This window comes from Saprolegnia parasitica, assembly GCF_000151545.1.
Source record: "Saprolegnia parasitica CBS 223.65 unplaced genomic scaffold supercont2.15, whole genome shotgun sequence".
In the NCBI taxonomy this organism is placed as follows: Eukaryota; Oomycota; class Saprolegniomycetes; order Saprolegniales; family Saprolegniaceae; genus Saprolegnia; species Saprolegnia parasitica.
Genome location: NW_012156409.1, coordinates 278,341 through 292,965, shown reverse-complemented (window position 1 = coordinate 292,965; position 14,625 = coordinate 278,341). Strand labels below are relative to the sequence as shown.

Here is a 14,625-nt window from a genome sequence, read left to right as displayed (position 1 = left end):
CTTCGTAAGTAGCCAGAAGTCGTCCACTCGTGTATATATTAATAGCGCATGGTCGTCTTGGACATTGAGAAGCGGGAGATTCACGCGCTCTGCGACCTCTTCCACGCCCTCGATGGTAGCTCTGCGCTTGGAGTCGAAGTGCTTAGCGTGCGATAGGCTCGCGCTGGCGGCGCAAGGACGGGTGGCTCAAGCTGGACCAGACCCAAGAAACGTCGTCAGGCGTCGGGCTCGACTGGTTTGGCACCAAGTGGGACAAAGGGCGGCTCGTCGCGCTCGATCTCAGTCGCAACGACCTCCGCGGATCGCTCCCTGATATCTTTGGCACGTTCAAGAAGCTCCGGTCGCTCCAGCTGCGGGACAACCCGCGTCTCCGCGGTCTCACGTTCTCCACCAAACACTCTACTAGTACTTACTCCTAACACAACGTAGGGCGACTGCCACCGTCGCTCTATTCTCTCCAGCGCCTCCAGCTCGTGTACCTCGATGGCACGCAGCTCGGACACGTCATACCACCTGCGCTGGCGCACAACCTCCACGTCACCCAGTACAAGTCGGACGCGATCGCCACGATTCGCTTCCACACACCAGGGCCGTGCCAATGGATGGTCGACATTTCCGAGCAGGAAATGTATGTGGTGGCGGCCAAGCTCGAGGCGGCGAGGCAGCCGCCGCCACCGCGCGCCATTGAGCGCTCGGCGATGAACGCGACGGGTGCGGAGCGCACGGCGGCCGCCACCAAGCTGCAGCAACACTACCGCGCGAAAATGGCGCGCCGCAAGTTTCACGACTTCCTCTCGACCATCTACGAGGTGTATGTGGACGCAGCGTCCGGCGCTGCCTACTATGTCGATACGCGCACGGGCGACTCGACGTGGGAGAAACCTGCGCTGCTCCGACGCGTGGAGGCAGTCACGGGAACGAAGAAGGCGCCACCGCCGGTCTTGCCGCAGCTCGACGAGTGGCAGGCGCTGCACGACGACGACGGCCACGAGGTAGATGGCGATTGCTGCTGCCATCGGAGGTACATGTAGCTCGTTGCGTAGTACTTTTGGAATCCTCGGACGAACGAGACGCGGTGGGAGGACCCGCGGCGGCGCCCGACGATCCGCGATGAGCTTTTACGACGGTATGGCTTCGAGTCGACGGACGACGAGCGCTACGCACGCCTCTTTGCCGAGTACGACAGAGACCACAGCGGCAACATCGACGCCGACGAGTTCACAGCGCTGTGCGGCGACCTCGGGTTGCCCATGGGCCCGGCACAGATTGCGAGCGTCCTGCAGACGCTCGATACGTCGGGCGATGGGCTTCTCAGCGTCGACGAGCTCAAACTCTGGCTCGACGCTGCCCATTGAGTCGAGTTGCGCGATAATGACACTCGAACTCCTTTACGTTAGCGAGGGCTACAGAATCGCAACGAGCTTTTCGGCGTCGACGAGCGACCGCGTGAGGCCCACGAGGAGGCCGCGCTCGAGCGTGTAAATGTCTCGGCAGACGCAGACGCAGTGGACGCCGTTGGTGCGTGTGTCAAAGGTGACGGAATACTCGGCAAAGACGGCGTGTCCAATGGTCTCGAGCACGGGCAGTGACGTCACAGACACCGTGACCGCGGCGTCGACAAGCGCCTTGAACTTGGCCATGCCCGCCGGCCCCGCGTACTTGCCCCAGAACGGAACGTCTTCCGGGACTTCGCACTGCAGCACAAAGGTGCTGCTGCCGGGTGGTAGCGTGAAGAGAAACGGGTTAATCGACGCTTCGTACATGGCGCGCACCGTTCGCAAGTGCGCTTCCTACATGTCTCGACGTGAGTGGATGGGTTGCGGTACAAAGCGCTACCTCGTTGATGTCGGCGCCTTTGGTTGCAATGAAAATGGCCGACGCAATTGCACGGAGCCAGGCGTCGCGAGACGTGCGCTGCCGCAGCACCAGCGTCAGCGTCACATCGACCTCCTTGATCGTATCAAAGCCGACGACCTGAAGGCCAAACGCGTTGGGCTGCTTGGCGTACACCATCCACTCGGCCACATGGCAGGCGACCATCGAGAAGCCGGGCGACTTCTTCCCGCGCGAGAAGAGCCGCAGCTTGCTCGCCGGTTTCTCGCTCGCGGCGCGCAGCGAGCACGTGCTCTTGTGCAGCGTCAGGTGCGTTTTCTTCCACTGCCCGAGAGCGACTTGCTGAAAGACGTGTCCCGTGACGACGTCGCCGTCGTCCTCACTCACGAGCGCATCGTCCAACGCGTCGAGGTCCGCGTCGGTAATCGGGCACGACGCTTGGCTGCTGCTGCTTTCGCGGCTCTGCGTCACTGCGTGGAGCGTCACACTTGCCTTCTCGACGACGTTGGCGACGGACCCGACCGAGTCGAGGCGCTTGCGGTTGCCCGACGCACTCGCCACGTCGTCCGTCTGCTTGTAGTGCTCGGCCACGAGGCGGCTCGACGTCTCGGCCCACGTCGGACTCTTCTGGCAGTACTGGCGCACGAGCTCCTGCTGCAGCGTCGGCGCACTACGCCCATATACAAACACCGTCAGCATATCGCATAGTACCTGCAGATTTGGTGGACGCGAATGCCGAGACGAGCGACGTGGCCGTGGTACGGCGTGTGGCGCGCGACGAGACCCTTCTCGATGCACTGCAGCAGGTTGAGTGGCTCGTGGCGGAAGGCACTTCGCAGCAGTATGTTGTTGGCTTTGCCGTTCGGGCGGTTCAGGAGCGTCAGAAATATACTGAGCAGCGCGTTGTGCAGCAGGTTAGCGTTCGGGTGCAGCTCAAAGAGCGAGAGAAGCCCCGGGACGAGGTCGTGGTCGGCCATCGTCGCGTCCCAAAGCTCTGCCGCAATCATGGCTTTGATCGCGCGCAACACATGGAGGAGGAGATAACTGGACGTGAGCGGAATGCAGTCGAGCGCGCCCGACCAGTTGCGCTTAAGCGGACTTGTGACGCTAGCGCAGCGACCGTCGAGCCGACCGTCGACGCTGCATCCGTCGGCGTCGTCGGCGTCGTCGTCTTCGCTGTCGGAGAAGGACGCTTGGGTCGCGAGAAAGGTAATTTTGCGGTTGTAGCGGGCAATGTGGATCAAGGTCGTGAGCATCGGCACGAGCTGCTGGAGGTGTTGGACAACCGTCTCGGCCAGACCCGTCGGCGGCACTTGCTCGAGGAGCGCCGAGATGACATCCAGTACAAACACTACTCCAGGACGTTTGATGTTGATACATTGATAATACCACACGTACCGGTCGGAGTCGGGTTCATGGCGATGTCGGCGTGTACGTTCCAGAAGAGGAGCTCGTCGATGCTAATGTCGAGGAGAGGACTCAGCAGCGGAAGCGCATTCGGCGATAGGATCGTCGCGACCGCCCACGCCTGCAACTCGACGTCCATGACGCGCTGCATGTACGCGGCGTTGGCCTCGAACGACGTGGCGTGCGACGTGCCTCGCTGCACATATGTAAACGTGTCCGGGTACTGGCCCGTGACGAGGCCGTGGAGGACGCTGCTGTGATTGGCCATGCGCGCCTGCGTCATGCCGTGGGCGACGCCCCGCGCGGCCTTGAAGTCATATGCAGTCCCAATCGAATTGAGGAGCCCGAGCACGAGCGACGTGGCAAAGGGGAGGGACGCATCGGCGGCGTATCCGAGGTGCACAAGGCCGTGGACCAAGACCGCCATGTCTTCGAGGTAAGAGTGATACAAGAGGCGTTCGCTCCACGCGACGCCATCGACTTCAAGGCGACAGAGCAAGTCGAGCACGGGCGTGTAGATGACGTACGTCTTGGTCATCTGCACAGAGTGGATGTTTCTTCAATGTGGAAGATGATCAACATACCTTGATGAGGAAGCCGAGAAGGATGGGGTCGAGTGGGTCGTTGCACCAGAGGCATCGATACAGGCCCAGAAACGCGTGGGACCACTCGTCGATCGAGAGCTCGGTCCACGGGTACTTGAACGTCGATGGCGACGGGCCTTGCTTGATGTTGATATCCCACCAGTTGGGCGCAGAGGCTGCACGTTCGCGCAGCCGACCATTGATCTTTTCGGTTGAAGCCTCGGGGCTCGACGGCCGCCGGCTGCACTCTTCCTTCGTTGCTGGCGCGGGTGTGTGCCACGTCAGGTACGCCGGGTACAGCCGCGTCGCGACAAAGAAGCAGACGTACTGGTCGCGGTAGATGCCATAGTCGACGTCCTGCCGCAGCGTTTGATGCACGCCAATGCCACCAAACACGCGGCGAATCGCGGCTGGGTTGAGGATGAGGCGCTTCCAGTAGTCGGCGATGGGGTTGGACGAGTGGAGCGAGATGAGGCGCTCGATGCCACCCAGGAGCGTGGCGACGCTGTAGCGCGGGCAGAAGAGACACTCGACGCTCGTGACGTGGCGCAAGCTCTCGCCGTCGTGCGAGCTTGGGCCCGCGTTCTGCGCGGCCTCGGTCCGGTCGCAGCAGCAGGCGTCGACCATCGAGAGCGGTTGTAGCTGCAGATTGCCCAATCAGGCGCGTGCGTGAATGGCTGCTCGACACGGGATTGGTCGGCCACAGGATGTCGAACTTGGACGCACTTTTATTCGAATTCGAGCGACAGTTTGCAAAGGTCCTCGTTGCAGATAGCAAGGAAATACATACACCTTGCAGGTATCATGTTAAAGTCCATAGCTTACTGCTACGGCGCTAGCCCGGCTTCCCGTCGAGGATGCCACGTCTGTGGGGTGCAGAGGATGAGGTCGTCGTCGGTTCTTGTGTCCTGGATACTTTCCGCCCAGCTGTGGTATCCGGATAGAATGTACGAATCGGCATATGCCGAAAATAAATAAGTTGGCGTTGGAGGGGACAGACCACGACCCTTGCGACTGCATGGCCTCGGACCCGGCAGCGCGCGGGTGCGTCGATATGGCCGCACGTCGCACTGGAAGGACGGGCGTGGGCGTGAGCGGGTGTAGTTGAAGCTTGCCAGCTTCAAGTGTTTTTGATTGGCTGATGGTATCCGGATGGGACGCCGATCTTCCAGCACTCAGAATCGGAATGCTGTCCAAGGTTGTGCGCGACGGTGTGTGCGAGCTCACGCTCACGAGCGCCAAGACGCGCAATGCGCTCGGGCTTGGCCTCATCCGTGAGCTCCAGGACGCTCTCTGCAGCATCCACGAGGACCGCGCTGTTCGGTGCGTCGCAAGAGTCCATGACCTCTCGAGCCCATCATGACAGTCGGTGTCTAGCGTCGTCGTGCTCGGCGCGGAGGGCCCGGCCTTCTGCTCGGGGCACAACCTCAAGGAAATGCACGCAGCGCGCGAGGCCTGTGCCTCCAACGACCAAGTGCTCGCATCGTCCGACGGCGCGCGTGAGCTCAAGGAGACGTTCGATGCGTGCAGTCGCATGATGCAGTCGATCCTGACCTTGCATCAGCCCGTGATCGCCAAGGTCAACGGCGTCGCGACGGCAGCGGGGTGCCAGCTCGTCGCGACGTGTGACCTCGCGTTTGCGACGCCCCAGTCGCAGTTTTGCACGCCCGGTACATTGGGATCTCTCTTCTTCACGCGGCTTCATGCGACAGCGCAGGCGTCAACATTGGGCTCTTTTGCTCGACGCCAGGTGTTGCGCTCGGCCGCGCCGTCGGCCGGAAGCAGGCCATGCGCATGCTTCTCACTGGCGACCTCGTCTCGGCCGACGACGCTGTCCTCATGGGGCTCCTCAACGACGTTGTGCCCGAGGCGGTACGCGCGAGATAGACCTCCTCCGCGCCGACATGATCCTTGAACGCAGGAGCTCGACGCCCACGTGAGCGCTCTCGCACAGCAGATCGCGTCCAAGAGCCCAACGGCACTCCGCCTCGGAAAGCGCGCTTTCTACCGGCAGCTCGAGATGCCAGTGGGCGATGCCTACGCGTATGCGTCGTCGGTACGCTTCCGTGCGCCTTCGTATCGACGATTTCCACGCATGCTCCTAGGTGATGTGGACCAACATGATGGCCGAGGACGCCCGCCACGGCATCGGCGCCTTCCTCGCCAAGACCAAACCGACGTGGCAAGACTAAGATTCTTAAATAACAAGAGACGTCGCGAGCACCGTGGTCGCGCGGGAGACAGCACAGGAATACAACGAGGCGGCGCTAGCGGATGCGGAGCGTGACGAGGCCGGTAATGTCACCCGTGCGCCGACCACCGACCGCCAGCGTCGCACCAAACGGAACGCTCGACCCGTGGTGCGCGTACGCTTGGGAGAGCGAGATGACGCACTGGCCCATCGACTTGTCGGGCTTGCCAATGTCGAGGGCCACGTGCATGTGCGGCCGCGGGTGGGTGTTGGTCGTCTGCGCAATGCCCTTGAGCTGCAGACGGTGCAGACTCACCGTCTTGGTGTTCGAGTACAAGCTCATGTCGCGTCGCGTCTGGAGCCGCCCCGCCATCTCCTCCAGCTAGCATTGTAGTACGACGTCAGGACACGCCAAAGAGATAGTTCATCGTCGTACCAGTCGCTGGTGCAGGTAGTCGTCTTCACACGGCAGCGGAAAAAGCACCCGGGCCTCCACCGAGTCTAGTGCAAGATTGTGAGCGCGACCGACCGAGTGACGCGGGTACCGTCAATGAGAAGAACCGAGTCGGTCGTGCCACTGCGCGCGGACGACTGGTCCGTCTTGGGTGCCGAGTCGTCCTTGAACGTATCCCGCTCGACGTCCGTGTCGTTCTGGCCCGACCACGTGATCTCAATGTGGCTCAGCGTCACAGTGCAGCGCTTCTGCGCCTTCTACGAGAACCTAAGGTTAGGTGTAGCGGGACAGGGTCGGTCGCACGAGATTCGAGTCGAGGCAGCGACTGCCCTGCTCCACATACGCCTCAAACAGACAGCTCACGGGCTTATGGTCCGAGACGGTGATGTGCTCGCAGCTGTGGTACGCGACAGGCGTGAGCCGTTCGCGCAGGTCGGGGAGCGAGTGGAAGAGGACGCGGTCGGTATAGGACGGGACGCGCTCGGCCGCGCCTGCGTGCAGCGAAAACACCGTCTCGAGCTGCGATGCCGTCGTGTCGAGCTCGAGGTCGATGCGCGTGCCCCGTTGCCGGCGGTACGTCGGTGCGAACGCAATGGGCGCTTCCTCAAAATCATGAAAAATCTACAAAAATCAAGAAACTGTGGACGAAAACCAAGGTCTGTACTTTGGACTGCTGCATGCAGAGACGCAGTTCGTCGTGCGGGAGGAGCGCCATCCACGCATTCTCGCGCGTGGTGGTGCTGTCGAGCGTCGCGACGCTCGAGTGCTCGTCGTCTTGGAGCAGAAGCGGCGGCTGCGGCGTCGGCGACAGCACGAGCGAGTACGCCGACGACGACATGGAGTGGAAGCGCTCGATTTGGCTCTGCACCGAGAACGAGAGCGCGGCGTTCTTGACGTGCAAGAGCACCGAGGCGAGGAGGTCGAGCACGTGGCGCGCCGACGCCTTCTGGTACGTGAGCCGGTAGTTGAGGTCACCCATGACGATCGTATGTGGGCCATGATGGGCACATCGAAGCCCGAGTGCGTCGCCGAGAGCACCATGTTGTTCAGCACATGGCTCGTATCAATATTGCGCTTCTCGAGCTTGCTCGTCTTCTACAAAAAGACTCAGAAATATGAAGATAGCATGGAAAGGAGCCGACCGAGTCGGACGCGAGGTGGCAGTTGATGACAGCAAACGTCGAGTTGTAGTACCGAAACATAAAGCCGACCGCGCCCTTGTTCGATGCGCGGCCCACGAGGAGCGACTTGCCGCAGTTGACCTACGCGCACGTGTCGATATATCGAACGAATGGGATCGTCGTACCTTGGCCGACGCGTCCAAGTGCATTTCAAAGGCGCGGGAACTCACGTCGTCGGTCGCAACAAAGACCGTGATGGCGATGAACCCCTACTTTAAGCATGGGAAAGAGGTGGAGTCGTCGGATGAATGTACGTGGAAGCCGAGGGCCGTGTTGCGACTTCCAATCTCGCGCGAGTACGCGGTGAAGGACCGCTGCTTGCGCGGGAAACCCTGGTGCTCCAAATGGGCGTGGATCGCTGCGCGGTAGTCGTCTAAATAGAGACATTCTTGGAGGCCGACGACATAGATATCGTGTCCAAGCGGGATCCAGTCGTCCTACATGCCGCCTTGTCAAGCCGACGGCAAGGAGAATGCCAAGTCGGTACGAGGTTCTTGGGCACGCCAGCCTCGCCGCAGTTGAACGTGGTCGCAAAGATCATGGCGCGCTGGAGCTCATAACGACTCAACGAAAGCTCATTGGCTTCGGACGGCGCGTCCTTCTTGTCACAGCCCAATTTCACGCCGCAGCACGCGAGGGCGATGACCGCGATCGGGCAGTCGTGAAAGATACCGCCGTACAAGACAGCATTGATGAATCCTACGCGTCGTGAGCGAGGCAAGGGCACGTCGCACGCACCTTGGAGGTTGATGGTCAGTTGGGCGACCAGCACGAGTGGGAAATGAATCTGGCTCTCGTCGTGGGCTTGGATGCCTACGAATGGATATTGCGGCGATACCGGATTCGATGCTTCGAAGACCTCGAAAGACGAGACTCGGGAGGAGCAGAACCACCGAGCAGACAAGGTACAGCAGAAACTGCTTTTGCAGAATCGAGTACGAGGTCGAGGCGACGTCCGACATCTCTCTAGCCCATATTAGAGCGAGTGGCAGCAGCAATCCACGCTTACTTGTTTGCCCACTTCCACGTGTTGTGCCACACGATGCCAATCATGAGTGCATTAAAGACGGCACAGACGAGCAGGAGCGGGAAGAAGTGCTCCATCTTGGCCAGCCGCCCCTGCTTGGTCTGGCTCGAGAGCCAGCAGTAAAAGTCGGCGCCGCCATACGCACCGCCTACGCCACCCACGCTCAAGAGGCCAGGAGCAAACGATGTGCAACGTACTGCACCAATGCCACATGGACATGGCTGTCGCGGGCACGATCGAGATGGCGAGGTACCACTTGTGGCGGCTGCGGAGCTTCTCGTCCGAGTCGCGCTTGACGCACCACCGGTAGAGGTTAAAGGCCATGCACGACGAGCAGACCCAGGCTATGCCAATACTACCGCGCCTGTGTGTAAGATGGCGTAATACCTTGCATGTTGCCGCAGTCAATGAGGAACGCTTGGATATCACACGCCACTTTGTTGGAAACGAGCGTCATCTCGGGCAGCTTGGCCACGGCGACGACGAGGTCCATGGCCGACATGGCCACCACCAGCGTCGTCGAGTAGTCCATCTTTTCGCGGGCGCGCACGCGGCCATAGTGGCGCACGAGCACGAAGAGGCAGCCGAGCACCGAGATGGACCTACACATGGCATCGTTGGCATCACCCTGCGGCAGAGGACATGACACGTACGCAGTCACGCCCACGGTCCAGTCCATGGCCGAGCGCTGGTCCGCGTCGAGCAGCATGGTGGTCGGCGGCCTGCGGGCTGGGGTGTGTGCGATACATGGCTATCGGCAGAACCCCGTTTCTCAAAGCTGTCTCCGCGTACCTTGACATTTGTATGGCCGATCAAGTAGGTGCGAAAGCGCCAAGGAGGCCACTGACCACATTGCACTTTCGTGACAAAAAAGGGTTCTGTCTAAACACACATACAATAGCCCCGTTTACGATTCGGCAACAGTCCCTGCTTTTGTCGCAATGTCAGGACCAGGCGTGGTATGCCAGGTGAGATCGCGGTTTGCAGGCCAGCACGCGTTAGCAAGTCGAGCCAGCCGGCGGTGACCATCGAAGCGCCGGCGCCGGAGCGTACTCGAGGACGTCGGCGCTCAGGTGCAGGCGCGCGATCTCTGGTAGCGACGTGTACGCGTCGGTTGCGGTCTTGGCGGCACCAAAGTCGTGGAGCCGGACGTTGAGGCTTGCGATCGACGCGAGGAGATCTACTATGCGCATCAAGCGACTTGCTGCATGCGGCTCTCAAGTGTACATGCGTCCTGCGGAAAGGCTGCGCTCAGCTGCGTCAGCACGCGAAAACGGAGATCCGGTAAGCTACATGTATGGCTGAGAATGACGATCGCGCGAGAACACGTCATATCACTGACCATCCGAGGCTACGGCGCACCAAGATAGACTGCGTCATGCTCTCAGCCGTCGGCTGCCCGATCTGGTCGACGCCACTCGCGCGGCGGAGGAGCCTACCATTAACTAGTCGTTCTCCGCAGATGATCAACACAAGCGACCTACTTGTCCAGGTAGATGAGCGTCTTGATGCGCTGGTCGCCGTCGGCCAAGGCCAGATAGGCTGTCATATGTTCTGCAGAGAAGATCACGTGCCTGCGACTCAATGGGAGGTGCGTGCCTTCGCAGCGCTGGGCATCGGGTAGCTTCAAGTAGTAGTGGAAGAGGATCGAGTGCGCTTCCCACAACTGTCTCATCACCAATGTGATCTGTCCATTGGAGTAGACTAGTACGTACACGCTTGTGCTCGATGCGCCGAAGCGTCGCGAGCTCGTCGGGCGTGGGTGGCACCATTGCATTGGTTGCCTTCTCGTTGGGACCGACGGCTTTGGCCACATATTCGATGGCCTTGGCCTCGTCGCCGAGCTTGCGCAGAAGCTTCCCAATCTGCCACGTCTCATGAGCAAGATGAAAGTGCACCGATTGCATCGACCTCGAGGTACGCGACCTTGGGATCCGGCATCGCTTGCTTCTCGCGCCATAGCCGCTTGATCTCGGCCTTCATCTCCTTGACGCCGCTCGATGAGAGGCGCGACGATGTCTTCTTCGTGGGCGACGACGGTGGATCGCCGAGCTCGGCTAGTTTGGCGCGGAGGCGCACCGTGTCTTGGTCTCTCTTGGCCTTGGCTGCTGCCAGTAGCTCGTGCTTGCGGCGTCTGTCGAGATACAAGTAGTATGTGTTTCCATGTGTTCGGTCGATCGACCTACTTGTCGCCTTCGCCAGCGTGGGCGTACTTGACAGCTTGGTACTCGGCGTCAAGCTCTCGGATTTGCTGCTGGAGGTCGTGCCGCTCGCACTGTAGCTTGCACTCCTCTGTACACTTGATACGTAAGAGAAGGCGCACTATAAGCAAGGAGGACCGTCAAACGCGATGAGATCGTCGCGGAACTCCGAGTCGAGCGCGATGAGCTTGAGGAGGCTGCGCGTGTGGTCACGGTTCGCCACGTCTTTGGCGGCGCGGGCAGCTGCGTCACTCGCCCGCTGCGCTCGGAGCGCAGCCATCGTCGCACCAATTTCCTCTCGCTTCGAGCCCGCCATTTATTTGTGTTCAAAAATACAAACGAGCCAAAACGAAACGCTGTGCAATACTTATATGCTTACGCCGGACGCGGCACGAGCTTCATATAGGGCGCGCACACGTGCGAGCAGCCCGTGGGACACACCTGCTGCGTGGCAAACCACTCTTCCATGTGGGCGAGATGGCCGCCATGGGCGCAGACAGGGCACCAGACAAAAAGCCCGGACGCTGGCAGTTGACTAGACAGACCATGTCAATGACCGAACCAGAGACTAGAACGTCGTACCAGATCGAGCACGTGGCGAGGTTTTCGCAGTGCTGACACAAGCCCTGTGGCCCTGGTTTGACGGACGAATTCTTGGCGGCGAGGACGGGGTCGATGGGCTTGCCGCAGCCCGAGCACGACGTGTAGATCGTCGTGGCTTTCTATTGCAACGGCTGCCGACTGCTGCTAATGCGAGAGGGTAGTATTACCATGTTCATTTGCCGAATGCCCGTGTCGGGGCAATTTTTCACCAAGTGATTGGCGACCGTGTAGAGCTGCAGCTGGTGGAGCAAGTCTACGGTTCTACTTGAGCAATCGAAGCAGAAAGCGACGATATGCCTACCAATGTAGTGCATGTACACTTGCTGGAGCCAGCCCTTCTTCATGATGGCATCAATGTTGGTGACCTTGCTCATGACGGCCGCGATACTCGTGCACGCTTGGACGTCGCCGGCCTCGGTGTAGTACGCGAGCACCTCTTTCAGCAGCGTATCCTGGAGCCGCGAGACGTCGACGGTATTTCCGATCGTCGGCGTTGCATCCACCGTACTCTCCTTTTGCGCACCGTCTTCGTACGGGTAGAGATCCACACCCTACACATCATTCTTCTTCGCTTCTTTCCGTTCGGTCAACCGAGACGCACGTGCATGGCTTGCGGGTTGATCTGGTCAAGCTGCTGCAAGAGCGACGACGCTTCGTTCTTGGCGAGCTGCAGTGGCTCTTCGCCCGGCAGCGGTGTCGACGGCGGCAAGTTGGACGCAGGGGCGCGCGCCGGGCTCTTGGTGCGCTTCTCGTAGAGCAGTTGCAAGATAAGCCACGTCTTCTTCATGTGCCCACACCCCGCAGCACCGGCCACCTATGAAAATGCAACCAATGGGCCCAAGAAACAAGATCAACCAACGCGTACGTAGGCGTTGTAGGCGCACATGTCTTGAAAGAGCATCGGCCCGTACAGCGTGTACTCTTGGGCGAGGAACTGAAACACTTGCTCGTTGAAACCAAAGAGCTGCGGGTACAACGACGGTGCCGACGGGATGCCCGCGCCCTCGGTCAAGTGCGCTCGGAGGTCCTCGACGCTCACGGCACTTTGCAAGCTCACGACCGCGACCATCGCTATACACCCGCAGTCCATACACCCGATGTAGAAAAATGCAAAAACTTTACCTTGTGGCGCCGGTACCTCGACCGGTGGCGGACTCTCGGTCAAGAGCGCTGCGAGGTTGGGCACCGACCGCGACGTCGACGGCTTGCGCGTCGACTTGAACGCGAGGCGTGACGTGTTCAGCGGCGGCTTGCCTGCCGACGTCGACGCTGCAATCTGCTGCTGCTGGCGCCACGCGCTTGGCGTTTGCATGGCGAGGCTCGGGTCCATCGCGGCGAAGAGCTCGTTCTGGTCGTACTGGTGGATCTTGAGTGCCGCGCACGACCGGTCTACCCATATTGGATCGATGAGTCTGCTTGGAACTGCAACCCGACGGACGCACCAATGGGGTCATGGGACGAGACGACGTGCCCCGATATGTTCATGGCCAGCGCGACCGTGTGCATGCTCTGGTGCGGCTTGATCGCGTTGGAAAGCGCGTGCAGTTTGAGCGTCTTGTCCTTGGAGCACGCGAGCATGTGTTGCCAGTACCCACAGCCGACATTGTCTGCGGTCACAATCAACAGAAAAAGACGCAAAAATCATGCAACTACCGGTCGCTTCGCCCAGCGGCGCGACATGCAACGGCGTGTCAAACCACTGAAAGTCCGAGACGATGTCGGCGTGGCCCTTCATGCACGCGAGGGGCACGAACGGCCGCGCCGTGTCCCACACGTTGATGCTACCATGCGTGAGCGGAGGACAGAAAGAGTCGACTACCTGCTGTCGGTGATCGACGAACTCGTTGCAATGTGATCTAATGGAATGGTGTCTCAGCTGACACCATGAGCGATCGACGACGTACCGGGGCAGTTGGGGCGCCATTGGATGCGACCTGCGTTGGCAATCAGCGCGATCGTTTGCTTGGGTTTGTTGACGTCGTTCAGGTCCCAAATCTGGCCAAGATTAAGCACGGCATTCGCAAGCGGCAGAATAAACCTACCTTGACACTGCGGTCGCGCGACCCAGTTGCAATCACTGACGGCTGCGTCGGGTGCCAGTCCAGCGACAGAATGTGGCCCTGGTGGGCCGTGAACGTGATCTCGGGCTTCTTGTTGTTGCCGAGTTCCCAGACCTGTAGGGAACATACGAAGGCTATCGTTGGAGAGAGTGCGTACTTCGACCGTGCCATTCTCGAACGCGGCCGCAAACTTGGTGTCGCCAAAGGGACTGAACTTGACGTCGCGAACGCTCTCGGACTTTTGCTGCTGAAACACGTTGATCTGCTTGCCCTTGTAGCGCTGGTCCTAAGGCGCTTGGTCAAAATGGCCGTACGAACGGAGAACGCCGGACCCAGAGCTTGATCAAGCCGTCTTGCGACGCGCTGAGGAGCAGGTTCGGGTCCGTCGGATGCCAGCAAATGCGGTTGACAGCGCGGTCGTGGGCCTTGAAGTCGCGCTCTATTAGGAGAGGCATGAGCCCGGACCAGACGCGCGAAGCAGTGCAACTCTGGAGCTTGGCCGTGTCGCGCTGGATGTCCCAGATCACAATGTAGCCGTTCGTCGACGCCGTTGCGAGGAGGTAGTCGGATTCTACGTGGTGGTGAGGCAGGTGCCAGAAGGGCGACGAAGGCTGCAGTACGAGGATGCCACCGAATATCGTTGGTGCTAAAGTTGAGGCTGGACTTGGCCGAGCGCAGGTTGCGCTTCTCAACAAAGCCGCCGCTCTCGAGGGCGATGATTTTGAGCACGTCGCGGCCGCCGACGGCAATGAGCTAGTGCAATACATGGGCATTGGGTGCCATGGCCCATGGCTCGCCATACCTTTTGGCTGGACGAGACAGAGACCGCGTTTAGCGGACCCTACACATACCGAGCGTGATCTTACCATATACAGAAGCATCTTGGTTGCGCACTGCAAACTCCATGGACGCCCGCACGCTGCTCGGTCGGGTCGCCGTCATCGCACTCTACGAATTGTCGGATTTTGACCAATCCGATCGCAGCTTTTAATAGCCAATCGGTGCCGCGTTTTGCGCCGCATTTCATCCAATCGGCGCGCGCGAGGTTTCACGTCGCAATCCGTTTCGCACTCGAGAAAGGCGC

At 60.3% G+C, this 14,625-nt stretch overlaps 6 protein-coding genes across 6 annotated transcripts; 2 read left to right on the top strand and 4 right to left on the bottom strand.

Annotated features, from left to right (window-relative positions):
* The first annotated feature begins 20 nt into the window (after nucleotides 1–20).
* On the top strand, nucleotides 21–1,389 carry SPRG_05247 (hypothetical protein). The gene is made up of 4 exons (XM_012343847.1): nucleotides 21–115; nucleotides 157–375; nucleotides 430–992; nucleotides 1,044–1,389. Exons 1-4 carry the CDS (start codon nucleotides 49–51, stop codon nucleotides 1,353–1,355), a joined length of 1,161 nt encoding a protein of 386 aa, XP_012199237.1. The 5' UTR covers nucleotides 21–48; the 3' UTR covers nucleotides 1,356–1,389.
* Nucleotides 1,374–4,451, bottom strand: SPRG_05246 (hypothetical protein; the record flags this gene model as incomplete). Its single annotated transcript, XM_012343846.1, has 5 exons — nucleotides 1,374–1,790; nucleotides 1,837–2,503; nucleotides 2,545–3,184; nucleotides 3,232–3,778; nucleotides 3,825–4,451. 5 exons carry the CDS (start codon nucleotides 4,449–4,451, stop codon nucleotides 1,404–1,406), a joined length of 2,868 nt encoding a protein of 955 aa, XP_012199236.1. The 3' UTR covers nucleotides 1,374–1,403.
* A 559-nt stretch (nucleotides 4,452–5,010) lies between these two features.
* SPRG_05245 (hypothetical protein) lies at nucleotides 5,011–6,035 on the top strand (the record flags this gene model as incomplete). The annotated part of the gene is made up of 5 exons (XM_012343845.1): nucleotides 5,011–5,147; nucleotides 5,202–5,494; nucleotides 5,542–5,696; nucleotides 5,746–5,880; nucleotides 5,930–6,035. 5 exons carry the CDS (start codon nucleotides 5,011–5,013, stop codon nucleotides 6,014–6,016), a joined length of 807 nt encoding a protein of 268 aa, XP_012199235.1. The 3' UTR covers nucleotides 6,017–6,035.
* Nucleotides 6,015–9,462, bottom strand: SPRG_05244 (hypothetical protein). Its single transcript, XM_012343844.1, has 16 exons — nucleotides 9,331–9,462; nucleotides 9,065–9,279; nucleotides 8,875–9,021; nucleotides 8,660–8,825; nucleotides 8,510–8,616; nucleotides 8,389–8,463; nucleotides 8,138–8,349; nucleotides 7,905–8,087; nucleotides 7,776–7,859; nucleotides 7,612–7,731; nucleotides 7,445–7,564; nucleotides 7,134–7,415; nucleotides 6,773–7,090; nucleotides 6,561–6,726; nucleotides 6,452–6,516; nucleotides 6,015–6,397 (listed from the first exon to the last, which is right to left on the bottom strand). Exons 1-16 carry the CDS (start codon nucleotides 9,384–9,386, stop codon nucleotides 6,092–6,094), a joined length of 2,622 nt encoding a protein of 873 aa, XP_012199234.1. The 5' UTR covers nucleotides 9,387–9,462; the 3' UTR covers nucleotides 6,015–6,091.
* A 69-nt stretch (nucleotides 9,463–9,531) lies between these two features.
* Nucleotides 9,532–11,158, bottom strand: SPRG_05243 (hypothetical protein; the record flags this gene model as incomplete). Its single annotated transcript, XM_012343843.1, has 8 exons — nucleotides 9,532–9,857; nucleotides 9,905–9,966; nucleotides 10,020–10,112; nucleotides 10,162–10,343; nucleotides 10,393–10,542; nucleotides 10,589–10,811; nucleotides 10,864–10,969; nucleotides 11,017–11,158. The coding sequence occupies 8 exons, from the start codon at nucleotides 11,156–11,158 to the stop codon at nucleotides 9,676–9,678; spliced, it is 1,140 nt and encodes a 379-aa protein (XP_012199233.1). The 3' UTR covers nucleotides 9,532–9,675.
* A 95-nt stretch (nucleotides 11,159–11,253) lies between these two features.
* SPRG_05242 (hypothetical protein) lies at nucleotides 11,254–14,483 on the bottom strand (the record flags this gene model as incomplete). Its single annotated transcript, XM_012343842.1, has 17 exons — nucleotides 11,254–11,413; nucleotides 11,461–11,600; nucleotides 11,649–11,734; nucleotides 11,783–12,032; nucleotides 12,083–12,295; nucleotides 12,347–12,870; nucleotides 12,924–13,088; nucleotides 13,135–13,262; nucleotides 13,301–13,337; nucleotides 13,386–13,476; nucleotides 13,524–13,655; nucleotides 13,699–13,827; nucleotides 13,874–13,980; nucleotides 14,029–14,112; nucleotides 14,162–14,294; nucleotides 14,344–14,382; nucleotides 14,436–14,483. 17 exons carry the CDS (start codon nucleotides 14,481–14,483, stop codon nucleotides 11,254–11,256), a joined length of 2,466 nt encoding a protein of 821 aa, XP_012199232.1.
* Between the last annotated feature and the right edge of the window lie 142 nt (nucleotides 14,484–14,625).